The 17,583-nt window shown below is 35.3% G+C and overlaps 1 protein-coding gene across 1 annotated transcript in view; it reads left to right on the top strand.

Moving 5' to 3' along the window:
- LOC128231184 (probable serine/threonine-protein kinase fhkE) overlaps window positions 1-16,092 on the top strand; it is a 29,131-nt gene extending 13,039 nt beyond the window's left edge. The window contains exons 3-7 of the mRNA XM_052943676.1: window positions 652-864; window positions 6,124-6,262; window positions 9,553-9,679; window positions 10,272-10,500; window positions 11,579-16,092. Of these exons, the coding sequence (XP_052799636.1) occupies window positions 652-864; window positions 6,124-6,262; window positions 9,553-9,679; window positions 10,272-10,500; window positions 11,579-13,103 (2,233 nt within the window). The 3' untranslated portion in view covers window positions 13,104-16,092. The remainder of the gene's footprint in view (window positions 1-651; window positions 865-6,123; window positions 6,263-9,552; window positions 9,680-10,271; window positions 10,501-11,578) is intronic.
- Window positions 16,093-17,583: the final 1,491 nt, after the last annotated feature.

Raw genomic sequence — 17,583 nt, 5'->3', positions numbered from 1 at the left:
TTTATTTCTGATTTGAAGGAAATTATATGGATCAATTATGCAATTTTTCATTAAGAGGCTGAGGTTTTAATTGATGAGGAAGAAATACGGTATTGTGGATGCGTGTTGTGGGACCCCAACTTGTCCAAGATGCCGGTACAATTTTAAAGACTGTGTATGAATTTTGCTGTAATAGCCTTTTAGGTATTCATTCAGATTGACTACTTAAATTGGCCAGAGGCACAGCATGCTAAGATTATTCTGCAATTTTACAGCCGTAAATGGGTCTTTATTCAAAAGGGATGAAAGAAAAGGTTCAAATCTTCATACCGTTTTTTATTTGTTTCATTTCTCATTAAATCCTCACAGCTTTCTTCATCCCTTACTTCAGGGGCTTTAAAGTTTGCTGTGGTGGTGAGCGATGCACAATCCCTTCCTTCACTTCAGGGGGAAACAGTCCAGTAATAAATGATGTTTAAGAATCAAAGTAATTTTGTATACATGTATGTCAATGAAATATCATTGATCAAAAGTTCTTTATTATTTCTTCTATAGTGGCATGTTCGCTGTTCAGATGTTATGTTCCAACAAGGCAACAGGCAGACAACAAAAGCATGGTTTTTTTAAACTTTATTTACTTTTTTAAATATTCTTTTGCTTTTTCCACTTCAGAGGAAAGTTTGCTGTGGTGAAACAATGTACGAACAAGGGGACAGGAGAGGTGTTGGCTGCCAAGTTCATCAAGAAGCGGCGGCGCGGGAAGTCGTGTCGGGAGGAGATTCTTCGGGAAGTTGTCATGCTTGAGATGGCACTCGATCACCCGCGACTTGTGAACCTGAAAGAAGTGTATGAGACCCCACAGGAGCTGATTCTCATCACAGAGTAGTGAGTATTACTCTGGGTCAGGTGTCCAGGTGTCGCCAAAGAAATTTGGGATCCATTCCCACCAGTTCAAGAGTGGTCTTGTCAGGTATGGGTGTCCGCCTATCACCCAAGAGGTTGTGGGCTCCATCCCCACCAGGTCAAGAGTTGTGTTGTGGTATGGGTGTTCGCCTCCCACCGAAGAGGATGTGGGTTTGATCCCCACCAGGGTGAAAGTTGTCAAGTGGTATAGGTGTCCGCATCTCACCCAAGAGGATGTGGGTTTGATCCCCACCAGGGTGAGAGTTGTCTAGTGGTATAGGTGTCCGCCTCTCACCCAATAGGATGTGGGGTGGATCTCAACCAGGGGAGGAGCTCTTTCATAGACATTATCAGTAATTGTTTCTACCCAGGAAACAGGCTTGCGCTATGGCTTTCTTCATAATATTCAAGTTAAAAGAAATTACATGTAGCATAAGCTTAACTTAACCTTTTATAACAATATGACATAGCTCATCTTTTTTTGCCTTTTGGATCGGAGGATTCTAATCCCTCAGTTACATGTAACAATCATTTATTTTTTGAAGGGTTTTCAAGCAAACTAGTGGTCTAGTTCAAATAAAAGATTGCAGACAAGACGGAGTTAAATAACAAGTTATTAAAGAAGTAAAAAAACAAGATTATTGTGTCTGATCTTATTTCATGATAAAACATGCATTTAAATAGCTATTCACAACTTCTTTAAAATATGATAAAAACATGCATTGAAGTGTTCACACTGATCAAATTTAAGATACAATACAGTATGATTTAAGATAATTCAAATGAATGCCAGAAACTGCAATAAAGTTTAAACCTCTTTGTAACTTAAATCCCAAGGTATGCAGGTAATATTTGCAGTGGGTCTGCACATCGTACTGATATTTGAGGTCATCCATACACCCTATTTGTCACAGTGAAAGACTTCCTCCTTGATTAAATTATTACTTGATCTAGGCGATTTACTGATATAAACGGTTTGTCTTCCATGTAATTTGGCCAGCGTGACTTTCATTACAAAAGTCAATGATTTCATACCCTATTATGTTTCAAATTTGCATCATAAGCGATTCTGCTAAGTCATGTAGAGGGGGTTTCGGGTGAAGTGCATTCAAGAGATAAATGTTGATCTTTCATGTCGTATACCTGGGTTTCTAATCAATCGTAACATATTTTGACAGTTTCAAAATATTTCTATAAGTGTTTAAGCCAGGGTTTTATAAATGACATGGTGCTGCAAAAGAGGGACAGGGTGCTAAAGGTGTGAAGTGAACATTTTATAGCGCTGTAAAGAACTTGAACATTATATATTTGAATGAAAATGTTAAGGATTGTGTTTTATTAAAGTAAATATAATGTTTCAATTGCAAAATTATGTAAAGTTTAAGTATGTATTTATAGTAATTTTATAAGTTATAATATAATATATATGCACCAGTCAATTGCAAGGTTTTGTCTTCACGTCATCTAGGGTCTCTGGGGTGCGGGGGCATTTGGCGGGGATTTTACTAGCAGTTCGTCCCTGCAGGGTGGGAATTTTACCCGACCTTGGCTGGATCGAAAGTCTCCGCCATTCCCCCGTGGTTACAATTGACTGGTGCATAACAGAAGAGACATTATGATTTGACAGGCTCAAGTATTTTATTCTATGTAGGAAGAAGCGTACCCATGCTGGTCTTTCTGAGGGCAGATTAGGGTGCTGCCAAAAAATGACTCCCTGAAACACCCTTTATTAACCCTTAAGCTATTTTAAACCCTAATGATATTGGTTTCAACAAAAGTTGCAATTTTTTAACCAGTGGCATTTTTTAATAATATATAGATCTGAGTCAATTTGGTCTTAAGGCCTAAAAAAAAAATTGTTTGCCAGTTTGGTTAGGGTTACATCCTTTTCAAAAATAGGTAGGGTAGGTAGGCTTTTTATTTTTTTTTATTTTTGCGCCTATTCCGTAGGTAGGGTCGGGTAACCCGAACCAAATGTATTTTTTTTTAGGCCTAAATTGAAATTGTCCTAGTGTCATATCATATATTTTCATTGTTTTGCTACATATTTGTAGGAATTATATTTTAGCCTGACCATTAGAAATTGCTAAATAGTTAATTAAACAGAAAATAATAGTAAAAATAAATCATTGCCATTAGTGACATTTATAATGATTTAAGTTAAATGATTCGTAAAGACTAAAATACATTAATGAAATGGACCCCCGTTTAAAAGTACATACATACATAAACAGAAGTTATTACCATCAAAGTATATGAATGATGCCAGTTAATAATCTGGCCATAATACTGTGCATCAGAGTTGTTTTATCTTTCGATATATTTGGAAAAACTCAATTTTGCAATAAAAAAAACTATAAATAACAGATAGCAAACAAAACTATCAGAGACAGGACATACAGATTTTAGCTCAGCCTGGTGTAGAAAGATTGGCAGGTACTACAAGTGGTCTGTGCATCCAGCTACTCGATGCAATGGTTGAGTAAAAGTGCTTCAAGTATGCTATCAGGAAATAGTTACTCCAAGTCGTGCAGGAAGCCAAGTTATTTATTGTTATATTTTTTGGTACAGCTGGTTAAGTGGCTGAAGTACTGGTCTGGGGGTTTGTTAAATTGATCTTTAAAATGGACTACCGTATAAGTCCTTGTAGACGCTATTTTCAGACCAGTCTGCATGTGAATAATTAACAAATCATCTTTAACATCCCATCATTGTTGTCTGCTTCATCAAATCTAATCTGTAGCTTTTGAGTGATTTTGCACAAAGTCCTCAAATTTGGTGCGCACATGTTCATGGTCAGTAGATGACCTCTACTGGGGTCAATGGGTCAAAGGTCAAAGTCTTGGAAACCTTTACTAGACATATGATTGGAGCTCCAGACAGCTTGAGTAATTATATATACTAATTGGGCCACAAGCTGAATTTTTCAAGCCCAAGCATCTGACAAAACTGATTGTTAAAACTTAAAAAGGCAGACAACCCCCCTGTGTGTCCCTTGGGGCATGCACATTTACAAGGATATATACTTTAACAGTACTTCCACAGACAGAACTTAACCGATACATGTTTGTATGTGTTATGTTAGTAAATTGTCAGTATGTGACTTCCGACTAGTCTGACACTGGTTGATCGCTACTTAGTCTAGAAACGTGATTGTTTATTTCCTTGATGTAAAAAAATCAGTTAAATGTACATTGAATTCAGGAAGTTTGTGGTTGCAGTTATGTAGTACATTTATAAGCTATTGTCAAGACCCATTGTTGCTGGCATTTACCAGGTGCTCATTAACTTCCACTCTGGCTAAAATACATGTACAGTGATGGCCCTTTAAAAACTGACAAAATCTGACAAACAGTTGCAACCTTGTCACTCATGGAAGTTATACCCGAACAAACAAGCCCGATTTTGTTCACTAAATACCCCGTTTGGCATCAGTACTTTTCAACCAGCCAGCCCAGAGTTTCTTTATAATATATATACAGAATTGAGCAAGCCCTGAAAGTATTTTTCCAGTGCAGGGCTTTCGGGCTTGTGCTGATTGAGACCACTGATTCATGCCGGGCGCTTAGTTAAGTAAATCATTGTGCAAAAAAAATGTAAACAAAAAAGAAAAACACAAGAAAGTAAGAAAAAAAACATGTTTGAACTGCATCAGTGTGTAGATAAATTATAAGCCTGGGTGAATAAGACGTGAAGATGAAGTAATGGTCTAGCCTCTAGCCGTGACACATTCTATGATCAAAGTAAAAGCTGCTGCATATAATTGATGAGTTTACCATCTGCACAGTATTTTGTTACATTAAGATCATAACGTTTATTTCGTAATGTATATATTTCCTATGTTCCTGTGTCGCTGGTGTGTGTAACGTACCTTGGTAATGTTGGGTTTAAACTTTTTTTCCTTTTTTTTTGTATAACATTACAAAAAAGTTTGTTTCCCCTGGTATTGCCATATAAGTCTTTGTTTCAGTGTCATGTGCAAGACTTAAACCTTCGCCATATATCAAAATTTGTTTGAGATATTTAAATGAAAATCATTGCAGGAGGCTGTACACACATGAAGCAAGGCCCATAACTCTGGTTTTAATAATTGGGAAAACTTATGCCCCTGTTTTGTATGGAAACAACAACAATCAATGAGTGTCAAAATGCCCTGGGTGCTCAGCGCCGCAGTGCTCTCAATGTTTTATAGGCATCTTTTCCTAAAGATTATGATATTTAAAAAACAAAACCCATCACCTTATATTTAATAAATGAATACAAAGAAAACATTTCACTGCTCAGTGTGGTCAGGGAAGTCTGAAATTTGGATAATATTTTCTTTGACCTCATAATGAAATACCAGTTTGTGTTGTATATCTTCTGACAGGTGTACATAGCTAATTTAACATGAGAACTTGCCTTAAAACATGTTACGTCCTTCGCATACTAACAACGTTTGTCACAATGTCAAGCGTAAAGAAAGAAACTATATTAATTTCTAGATTGTTTTATAAGAACTTTAAACAATTTTATACTCGTTTGAAAGCCATATGTTTTTATGAGGTCAGGATGTATTACGAGATGTTTAATGAATGACGAACAAGGAAAAGCCGAGAAAGTGAACCCATGTTACAAGAAAAATTGAACCGCAACAATGTCAGAAGGGAATACAGACACACCCACATTTTGAGGCGTTGTGATGTACGATGTTGGCCCACTTCTTTCTTAAAACATCTATATAGTTTGTTAAACTGAGACTGCCAACCCAAAATAATAGACATATGTTAACAATTTTTGTAGTGAATTTACTATCTTGTGTAATACATTGTAGTACTTATGTCATGACAGTTTTTATTACACAATTGTGCATGTTTTGTTTTTAAAGAATTATAACTTTCTAAGGGTTTGTCAGAAATGGCTCTATACTAGCTATGAACTAGCAGTGGTTGAAATTAGCTTAAGCCCGCATGCCCTACACTGGTAAAACACTTTCCGGGCTTGCTCAAATTCTGGATTTTACATAGCACTGCTTTTCAGATATTCGATGCCAAGCAATGGTATAAGAATTCGGGCTTGATCAGACTAAGGTCTAATTTTGATGACCTCTTAAAAGACCACTTAATAAACTCAATAGAATTTTTTGGTTGTTCATCCAAGGTTTTCACACCTGTGCCACAAAACAGATCCTTCCCTCATTTTGATATATTATTGAACCTCTTAAATATTCAAGTGACTACACAGATATTTGTTCATCTTCAGCTGTGCCGGCGGGGAGCTCTTCACAGAGTGTGTTCTGGAGGAGAAGTTTAATGAAGCCGACGTCCGCCTACTCATGTCGCAGATACTAGAAGGACTGGTTTACCTTCATGAGAAGAACATTGTGCATCTCGACCTCAAGGTATAAGTGCTGGAGTACTTGTATGTTTGGTAGTTTCTAAGGTCCGCATTTGGACAGCTCATGTCACAGTCACCAGAGGGACTAGTTTACCATCTAGACAATAATATTGTGCATTTGTTCATCAAGGAATGAGTGCTTGAGTAATTGTCTGCTTGTTTTTTTGTAGTCATTTTGGATTAAATTTGTCTACTGATTTAAAGTCAAAATGCAGTTAAAGGGAGGTAATACACACACAATATCTATAATGTAAAGGAAGAGTTATCTTAAAATATTGAAAATTACGATGTGACTACTGAAGTGCATTTATTTATGGGTAAATCATGTAAAACCTGCAGACATCATCAGAACAGGGATTCTTGCTGCATCTTATAACAAAAATTCAGTAAGTACATATATTAAAATAAATTCTTTAAAAAGGATGAGATGGTAAAGGAAAAGTTCCGTCTGTCATAGACAGAATCACAGTGAATAATTGAAATATCAGAAGATAGTTCTATTGAGTTTTAGTGCTGCACCATGCCTTGTATTTGGTAGCACCCCCTCTGCCCTCATAGACACCAGCATGTGCACCGAGGACCTTATCCGGGCCTCAAGAATTGGCCTCAATTTGGATCATGGAACTTGTGTATATATCCCCCTATCAGGGCCTCAAAAAGTGGGCCTCAATTTGGATCATTGAACTTGTGTATATATCTCCCTATCAGGGCCTCAAGAATTGGCCTCCATTGGGACCATGGAACTTGTGTATATATCGGATTTTATTATATCCCCCTATCAGGGCCTCAAGATGTGGGCCTCAATTGGGATCATGGAACTTGTGTATATATATCCCCCTATCACTATCAGTGCCTCAACAAGTGGGCCTCAATTGGGATCATGGAACTTGTGTATATATATCCCCCTATCACTATCAGTGCCTCAACAAGTGGGCCTCAATTGGGATCATGGAACTTGTGTATATATATCCCCCTATCACTATCTGTGCCTCAACAAGTGGGCCTCAATTGGGATCATGGAACTTGTATATATATATATCCCCCTATCACTATCAGTGCCTCAACAAGTGGGCCTCAATTGGGATCATGGAACTTGTGTATATATCTCCCTATCAGTGCCTCAACAAGTGGGCCTCAATTGGGATCATGGAACTTGTATATATATATCCCCCTATCACTATCAGTGCCTCAACAAGTGGGCCTCAATTGGGATCATGGAACTTGTATATGTATATCCCCCTATCACTATCAGTGCCTCAACAAGTGGGCCTCAATTGGGATCATGGAACTTGTGTATATATCCCCCTATCAGTGCCTCAACAAGTGGGCCTCAATTGGGATCATGGAACTTGTGTATATATATCCCCCTATCACTATCAGTGCCTCAACAAGTGGGCCTCAATTGGGATCATGGAACTTGTATATGTATATTACAGTGAAGACTCTATAGGCACTGTTTTCATAAGCTGAAGAAGGCAATCCAATCCGAGGGAGATTTATCTGCTTTTTCTTACCATAAAAGGTTCGAAAGTCTTTAATGGAATATGTATTTTCACTTCATAATAAAGTTCAAACCTGATAAATACAATACTGTTTTTGGATAAAGTTTCTGCAATTTAACAACAAGTACCCCATTAGTTCTTTAATAATTAGCTTCATTTAGAAAAAAACACTCACTTTATCCGAAGTTTTTACCATTAAATGGTTTCCTGTTTGTCTGCAACTGTTAGTGTGTTTATTACCTTATTTCCCAGTTCAAATAAATGACTTCCTGTAGGTGAAAGGCTTGCAAAATTGAATGCTAGTTGTTTGTGTTGCCAAAAAATGGGAGTGCAGGAAGTACACAAATTGTAAGGTTTCAGTATTAATTGTTTTCCCTTTCAGTCACATTCTGGCACTGCAGCTCTCAATTAGTTCATCAGTGCAAATACATTCAGAATTGCTCTCTCTCTCTCTCTCTCTCTGTTAACAATGTGTCGGCATTTCTTCCGTTTGGTGAGAATTAAGCTTAATTCAGCTTCTCAGATATTTTCACATCTGCACCGCTATATAAATCTGCCTGAAAAAAATGTGTCTGACATCATTGTCTTTTTGTGGAATTGTCTGCAAGTCCATTTTATATAATATATCTTCAATTTCCGTTCCTTCAGGAGCAGTGTTTTTTCTCTCTCATTGTTTTTGTGAGTGGAACTGCCATAAAGGGTGCATCGAATGATGAAATCACACTGAATTAGCACAAATCTCAAATTTTGGAAACAGTGATTATTGAAAAATTACAAAAACAGATTGTCTGCATTGCTTACTGTTATTACTACACTAAAATCACTAGTCTCTTCACCCTAATGCCTTACTGTATGCTATTCTGCTCCTATTTATAAACATGCACTATATGCCTAAAGGTAGGAGTAATTCACACCAGTCAATTGACGAAATGAGAGGGAAAATGATGTAAATATATATAAGAATTATTCCATTGCTGAATTTCGCTTCCACTCTGGGAAAAAAGTAGTTGTTTTGGAATTGTGTATTATGTAAGGGCCTAATTATTCAGCCCCATTTTAAATAGAGATAAATGCTGCTACTATACTAAAATTCTGGTAATATAAAGTTCTTTGTATTAATGTATTTATGTTTGAATTTCTAGGCCACAGAAAATCTCCTTGACCATGGTATTCTCCTTGTCCATGGTATTTCCTTTATTTTGGTCTCTGTACTTCTCTTTCATGTATTCGATGAATAAATGGAACATTTCTGAGATAGTGTTGGCATCTTGATCAATGTAAACAGCAGGGCTTTCAATTGACCCGAGCTCCCGGGTTTTGAGGCACAGAAATCGTAAATGACCCAAAATTGATGCATCATAAATTTGTAGTATGCGTCATTTTTGACCTGGGAGAATTTCAGTCGGTATCATTTGAAAGGAGCCTCAATGCATGGTCTGAATGTTCGTTTAATCCGCAAGAGCAATAAACACCCGAAGTGACAAGTGATTATCAATCTGGAATCTGATCGATAGCTGTGTCAATTAGCAGCACTCAAACTCAATGATGTAATATTTACTCCGTCTGTTTAACAGGCTGTTGACATGATATATATGTTACAGGGTAAGCTGGTGACCCTATATGATATATGGGGTGCAGGAAACCATATTCAGGTTCAAGCTTCGCTAGTTGGTGACCCGATATGGGTTATACAGGGCAAAGGAAATCATATTCAGGTTAAAGCTTCTATCTCACCCAAGCCCATAACTTATAGTATGATATTTTTAACCAACCATGAATATTTTGTTTGCAGCCGCAGAATATCCTACTTACCCATGAGTATCCCTCGGGCTCCGTGAAGATCTGTGACCTCGGGTTTGCCTGCCTGGTGAACACAGGAGAAGATATTCGGGACATTATAGGAACACCAGACTATGTTGGTAGGTGCTGGCTATGTTAGACCATACCTATGTTTATAAGTTTTTATATGAGTTTTTATGGTAATTGACATTCAGGATATTATTGGAAGGCGAGATTATGTTATTAGGTGGCTATGATGAGTCTTAGTTTTACTTTACACTGAATGAATCAAGAAAGATTTAAACACATGTGAGGGTTCCTAGACCAATGACACAACATTTCACTTTTGACCTTGTACAGAAACTAAAACTTCTAAAATTGGCAACAGAACTGATTTAAACATGAATTAATTCGAAATTAATAGCTTCTACCCATCTACCCAAGTTCAAAATAAATCACCAAGATATTGTTGGCATTGTTCTGGTGGTCATTACTGGAGATTATATATTACCTGTATATCGGGGTAAGAAACATCACTGGAATATGCAGTGTGCATGTTTTCGGAAGTTATAAAAGTAGCAGCAGATGAATGCTGTGATAATGGGCATCACAGTGTTGGCTACCGCGGAATATATCCCCGCGTTTTGCGATGACGCAATCTTGCTCGCGATGGCAATGCATTATGTATAGTGTATGTGCTATTGTCTGACTTAATTCTGCTTCACCTTTCAGCCCCAGAGGTACTGAACTACGACCCCCTTGGTCTCTACACTGACATGTGGTCCCTTGGCGTACTGACTTATGTCATGCTGACCACATGTTCGCCTTTCGCAGCCGAGGACAAGAACCAAACATTCTGCAACATCACTACGGTCAACCTTGACTTCCCCGACGACCTATTTGCTGACATCAGTGAGGCTGCAGTAGATTTTATTAAGAAGTTGCTGCTTGCTGAACCCAGGTAAGCTGTTAAATCTTAGGATAGAACATGCTTCAATAAAATGTTTATTTAAAATCATTTTTGTTGACATAAATGTAAAAAATATTTTATGTAAGAATCTTTTACTCTTAGTAAAAGACAAATCTGTTAATGGAAAAACAGGTTGAGTGAGACTGTAAACTGTTTGCACGTTAAAGAAGATGCAAAATTTTGACCTAAAATTTAACTTATATAAATATGATTTTTGATTAACGTTTATTTTATCATATAAATATTGGTTTTAAAACTATAATTCCTTTGATATCGAACTAATTCTTAAATTAGTAGGGCCCTAATGGGTTTCACTTGATCAGCTTGATAATTTTTTAATGTGTTTCAATTCCTGGATTCAAAAACAGAATTTAAAAGAAGTTTACCCTCAAGTAACAATTATTTTTAAACTTGCATAGTTTACCCTAACCCATATTCAGATTTTTTTAATATAAACATCACATGAGGGAAAAGAATAATCCTGTATTTCATTCATTTGTCAACATTTTGGTAATATTTGTTATCAGAGTAGTGAGAAATATATTTGCTTTCAGAAATAATACATATTCAACAGATATAATTATACAGTACGCAAAAAGCTATATGATATTACAGTTTAAACATACTTATTTGACTGCATCAAAATTGGGACATTGATGTTTTAAAGCAAAATCAACATGTTCTGGAAATATTCACAACTTTTCTTTATTGATCATTGAATTAAACCTGTTGGAAACAATACGCCAACAAATAATAGGGCACGTTCTGCAAGTAATTAAATATTCAAAGAATGCCATATTTATGTGAAGCAAATGTATTTAATTACATTTGAATGAAAATGCAATAAAAAAATGTTAGCTATGAAATTAAAGAAGAATTTTTATATTTTTAAACTGCTTTTGAATGGATTCAAACTTCTACCTTGAAACCCTCCAAAGATTTGAAGTCTTGTGATAAACAACATAGGCTAAAGAAGTTAAATTGAAGTATTTCAAGTGGAGGGTTTCATTGGGGTGCGCTATTTAAAACTTTTTGTCATAACTTTAAAGATTAAATGTTGATTTTTCAGTGAACGGATGACAGCCCCACAATGCATGGACCATGAATGGCTTTATGACATCTTCCATGCCAAAGACTACCACCTTCCCTTTTCTCATAGTAATGCTAACCTCATATCCATGGACAGTGAGCTGGGGACTGATGCAGACGACAGGGGTGAACTGTCTGATGATGAAAGTGGGGGGTTAGAAATGAAAGCTGTAAAAAGTGAGGGTGATCTTAGAAATGACGAAATGGGTTGTGTAGTGCAAACTGATAATGTGGTTGTGAAATTAGGGGATGAGAGAAGAAAAAAAGGTGTTGGTAAGAGTGACTCCAGAGGTAAAATTGAGAATCAGACATCAGAAATGTCGGTAGTAGAGGATGAGGATACCACATATGAGCCGTCTGATGTTGTTTTATGTACTGATGATGAAAATAGTAGACTGAGTGTTAGTGAACCCAATGAAATCGGGGATAATCCAACAAAGCAACCTAGTAAACAAGATACAGAAAATAACACAAAAACAGGGAATAGAAAAAGTGATTTAATCAATAAATTAACTGAAAACTGTGATGCGAATATTTCATGGAGATACAATCATGGAGATTCGTTACCAAATGTTGACGCACATGTAGATAAGGAAAAAGAACATGTTAAACAAATATCAGATTCCAATAAAAATGCCAGTGAGTTTTCACCAGACGACATATCACCAGACACGGATTCCAGCATGTGTTTATCGGACTCGAGGTTACGTGACCTGGATTCAGGACTTGGCACGGTGAGTGACTCAAAATCTGTGGAGTCATTAAATGCTCAATTTGACACCTCCGGGAGACCGACTGTTGAATTTGATATTGATGAACATGAGGATGAATTGAATTTGAATGAAGGTGAAAGTAATATTTTGAGTAAAAGTCACTTTGGGGAACAACCTGTTGTTAGTGCTTTTAGTGAGAATCAGTCAGGGAATAAATCTGACACAAATGAGGAGGGTAAAGTTGAAGACTCGAGTCTAATTGGGGTGCAGGAAATAAATGAGAGAGACACAGACCATCACATGGATATTTCAGAAGAGGGACCAACTTTTATGAACTTTTCTAACAATAATGCCAGTACTGAATTTACTTTTAATAAACGTTTACAATCCCAGCCATCTGACGACTCGTCCTTGAACCAATCAACAAACTCTGACATGTTTGCAATGTCTTTTGAAGATTTTCAAAAGCCGTTCGCGCCAACCTCAACACCAAGTAAGACACCAACTATGCCGGCGTCTCGTGGCTCTATTGGAAGTATTGACGACTCTGTTAACTGCATGCAGATCGGGGAGAGACTTAAACGGGGCATGTGCAATGACAACACACCAACAAGCGGGGATAGTAGGGACGCTATTAATGAAGAAGACTACGAATTTATCAGTGTGTCCAAACGAGTTCGGAGTATAGAGGATTCCATGGGTTCGCCTATAACTCCGCCTTTTAGCCCCAAGATTCAAAGAAGTCCACGAATCCGGCGACACGATCGATCCCAGCATCATCATCACCATTGAGGCGTGGCTTACATTTTTTTTGGGGGGAGGGGTGGTAATGTTTAATGCTTAGTATTTAGATTAACTCCCTATAATACATACATTGCCCTTAACCTATATTATTGTTTTCAGAGATGAAAAGCACATGTATAGCAAGGCACATAACTCTGGCTTTAGTAAATGTTGAGTTATGTCCCTTGTTTTATTTAAAAGAACAACAGACAAGCTTCCCTCCCTTCTAATGAAAGTTTGCTTTGTGCTTTCATTAAAACACTCTTAGCATATTTTAGATTAAAAGGTTTGTTAATGATAATACTGCCTCTGTTAAACAGAGAAGGCAATTTGATCTATAAGTAAAGACATATATTTTGATACATCATTTTTAGAAGGGAAATTTTCTGAATTCATTCATCATTGATGTAGTATTAAATGGGAAAATTCGACAAATAATAAGATGGAGGATGCAGATTTGTTGACTTTCAACAGGAATTGTAAATCATAATTGTACGAGAGTAATTTTGATCTGTGAAATGACATGTTTATTTATAATGGCAGTCATCATATCATTAAATCACATGTTTCATGTATAATTACATGTATTTTAACTGATCTATAGAATTGGTTGAGAAAAAAAATGTCATTAATCACATATCAATAATAATATTGTCTATCTACAAATTAGATTGTATCGTAGCCAAGCTTTAAGCACCGCTAAACTATTTAAGCCATGTTTGTTTCTATTAAAAAAATTTTATGAAATAAGATATTTATATATGTATACAGAGCCAGAGTGCCATCGTTATTTGACGCAAAAAGCATTGATATTGTGATACATTTATCTACAGACCAAGAGCCCAACCTTTCAAAGATATTATCAACAATTCATTGTTTGTAATTGATATACTTAATGTGAGTGAACCTTGGTCAAACTCATATAGTTTCAATAATGCTTTTGATTTTTTTAACTGACATGGATTTCATTTTGATTTAAAAATAAATTAAAAGTAATTAAACCTATCATATAAAAAACGACTAAATAAACTGTATTATTGCATGATGAATTAGAATACAATATAAAATTAATATATGACCTGGTATAAGCAAAAGCACTTCACCGAAATGTTAGAGCTAATAATATTTTTTTATGAACAATCAATTACCAGTATTTAACAACATTAAATATTGTCATTTAACAACATTGCAGCCCAAATTATTTTGGTTTGAGTTTAAAAATATAAACAGTTTTACTTTTATGCTGTTTGACCATGTGTATTTTCCAGGTGTAATTCCAGGTGTATTTTGCATATATATGTATTTTCTTTTACTGCATGTTATATGATGTCCTGTTAAATCATCAAAATCATTATTTATTTATTGAATTGTTAATTCTACAACAGGGCATTCTCTGTACAATGTTTAACAAGAACTCTTGAAGTGCTATGTGACTTTTTGATGAATTTGAAGTTTCAGGAAATATTACGGTGCTCAGAATACAGCATACAATTATTCTATTAACTACCAACATAGAAAACCAGCAGAGTTGGGCGATAGACTTTTGCTGGCTATTAATAATAATTTGTTACGAGCTTGTTCATTTTTCGAAATTAAAAATGTTGAGGTATTTTCATCATAGCCTCCAGGCATCTTGTCGCCTTTAGCGTGCAAAATAATCCTTAATCTTGGCCATTACTGAAAAAGTATTCAATTTATTTTAATGAAAATGTTGAATATATATATGCGGTTGTAAAACAAGTTACACAACTCTGGCTTTACCAAAAAAAAATATTTGAGTTATGTCCCTTCTTATAGGCAAGTGTTGGCTTTTTTCTCCACAGCAATCAATGTTGGCTTTGATGTGCTGAAACTTGGCATATTCCTATTTACAAGATACAAGAATCTTGATTTAAAGTCGGGTATATGCTAACAAGTACATTACATTTAGCTCAATGAGCTATTTTCTGACATGAAAAATATTTATTCAATAGAACTACTATTATTACTACTATTAATAATAAATATTACTATTATTAATATATACTCTTGCAACTAGATGCACATGCATGCTTAACAATTTATTTTATTTTCCTATATATTTTTATTTTGTTTTGATTTTTGTTAGTTTTATATATATAGCTTTTATGAATGGAAGTGTGAGTTTTAAGTATATATTACATTTCATGACACAGTGTTAATATTGCATCCTGTGTTTTCTATAAGTGGGACCATAACTATTTTAAATATTAATATGTATGTAAGCTTTTTCATATTGTAACTATATTTAGCATCTTTTTGGGTGTATAAAAACACACTTTATTGCACAAATGTCTTTTTGACATAAATAATATATAATGTTTTCAAAAGCATAAGTAACATGGTTTATCTTGACGTCCTTTCCAAAATGCATGAAATGGTTGGAAACAGGTGGACCTTTTCTACATACAAAACTTTGAATAATTATGAATTCCTCTCACCATAAGATGGAAAAAATTTTTCCAAAAGGTGGAGTTGCACGTTACTTAAAGTGATTTTTTATCTCATCTGATTTTTGAAGAAAAAAACTTGAGTTATTGTTATAGCCTTTGCAAAGTTTTCATGGTTGTGCCAAAAATTTAACCGTGGCCATAACAAGATATTTTAATGAAACTTTGTACACATGTTGCCAGAGACATTATGCACATATTTGTATAGCAAGCCACATAACTCTAGCTTTAATTATTATTGAGTTATGCCCCTTGTTCATCTGAAGAAAACAACAAGTGCAGATGAGTGGACTTCTTGTTTAAATGTATCAGAATAGATAAAAGGCAGATATCGGTCTTCAAGAGTATTTGGTTTAATATTATGAAGGAATATTGTTTCATCTGTTATTGTTAGCCAGTAGGTAGAATTACGGACATACTGCTATACAGACGAAAGGCATTTACATTATTCACGATGGATGTCTGATCCTATAGTTTTATTTGCATGGATTTATGTAATTGATTCTGTTGAATAGATTATTAATGTACAATTTTGTTGTTATTACTCATCCATTTCCTTGCAGAGTTATAATTAACCCTTAATGGCATACACAGTGCAATTATTGAAATTTGAGAACAGAATGTCCCTTAATGGCATACACAGTGCAATTATTGAAATTTGAGAACAGAATGTAACAAGCCAGCGCAGCTGTGCAGTGTGTGGTTGTCAGTGGGGTTAAAAAAATATGTTAGACAATTTGATAAAAAAAGATCTATGTAAACACTTCCAGGTTACATTGTCAGTGAAATCTGATTGCAGCTTAGTCAGAATGTTTGCCTTCATGTCGGTAAATCCCATAAGTCTAATATTAAAGGAAGATCACTGAACATTGAATAAGGCCCCCACCCTGGGCCCTGTTTCATTATGATATCTTCGTTGTTAACCTTATGCTGCTTAAGCTTGCTTGGGTTCAACAGTTAAAATATGGGCAGAATCTATGCGATTAAAATATCCTTACTTATTTTTTTTTATTGAAACACAGCTTATGCCAAAAACAGTTAGGATAAATTTAATTATAGGCTGAATTTGGTCAAAACCAGCAGCCAATTGTATAACGCCTTGCTAAGTTGTCCACAGGTTATTTTTTGGCAAGTTTACACATTTAAATAATTTGATTGGTGAATAAAAATTACTGGATGAATGTTGCAGGGGTTGAAATTAGCACAAGCCCTCATGGTAAAATGCCTTCCGGGCTAAATACTCAAATTCTGGATATGACATAGCAGGACTTGTTGAGAATGGTGATGTAAAGCACTTAGTGATAGGAATTCTGTAGTGAGGCTTGTTCACCTAAAGTCTAATTTCAATGACTGATATTGACCAATCAATAATAAGTTTGGCTAACTTTGACAAAACCAAAGAAGAAACCAGTTTTATAACATTTGCTTCTGTGGATGATCTGACAGGGTCAAAATACAGGACATCAACATGACAGAATGTATTATAATTGTAATATTTATTAGACACATCCTTAAAGATGCACTCTTACTCCAAAATAGGATTTACCACAATTAATACAATTGTTTTAATATACCAAAAAGGATGAATAAATGTCGAAAAAAATGGTTTTTAGGAAGGATGCCAAGTTGAATTTGAAATAAAAGTGCATAAAACATGGTATTTCTACCGCATGAGCTGATAGTAGATCACAGTAAAGCACTCACCAATCATTTAATAGTTTTAAGTGTTCAGCTATTAAATACTTGGTTATAATCTGGTTATCAGTAATTCATATTTTGCATGAATGTATTATATAGGAAGTAGTGAAAGGTTTGTCACTTAAAATTTATGTTTATTATACATGTGTATGTATTATTTTGATGATTAAGTCAGTCAATGGTCGAACTGTTAATGAAATTACCTATCAAAGAGAATGGGTAATACATTTAATGGTGAAATAAATATTTTGACCCATTCTTAATAAAACTTGTTCAAAATCTCTGACACTAAAAACTTAAAGGCGAGTTTGCTATGGTTCCAC

Source organism: Mya arenaria, chromosome 1 (assembly GCF_026914265.1).
Source record: "Mya arenaria isolate MELC-2E11 chromosome 1, ASM2691426v1".
Taxonomy (NCBI): Eukaryota; Metazoa; Mollusca; class Bivalvia; order Myida; family Myidae; genus Mya; species Mya arenaria.
Note: the sequence above shows the minus strand (reverse complement) of the source record. Positions and strands in the feature narration are given on the sequence as shown.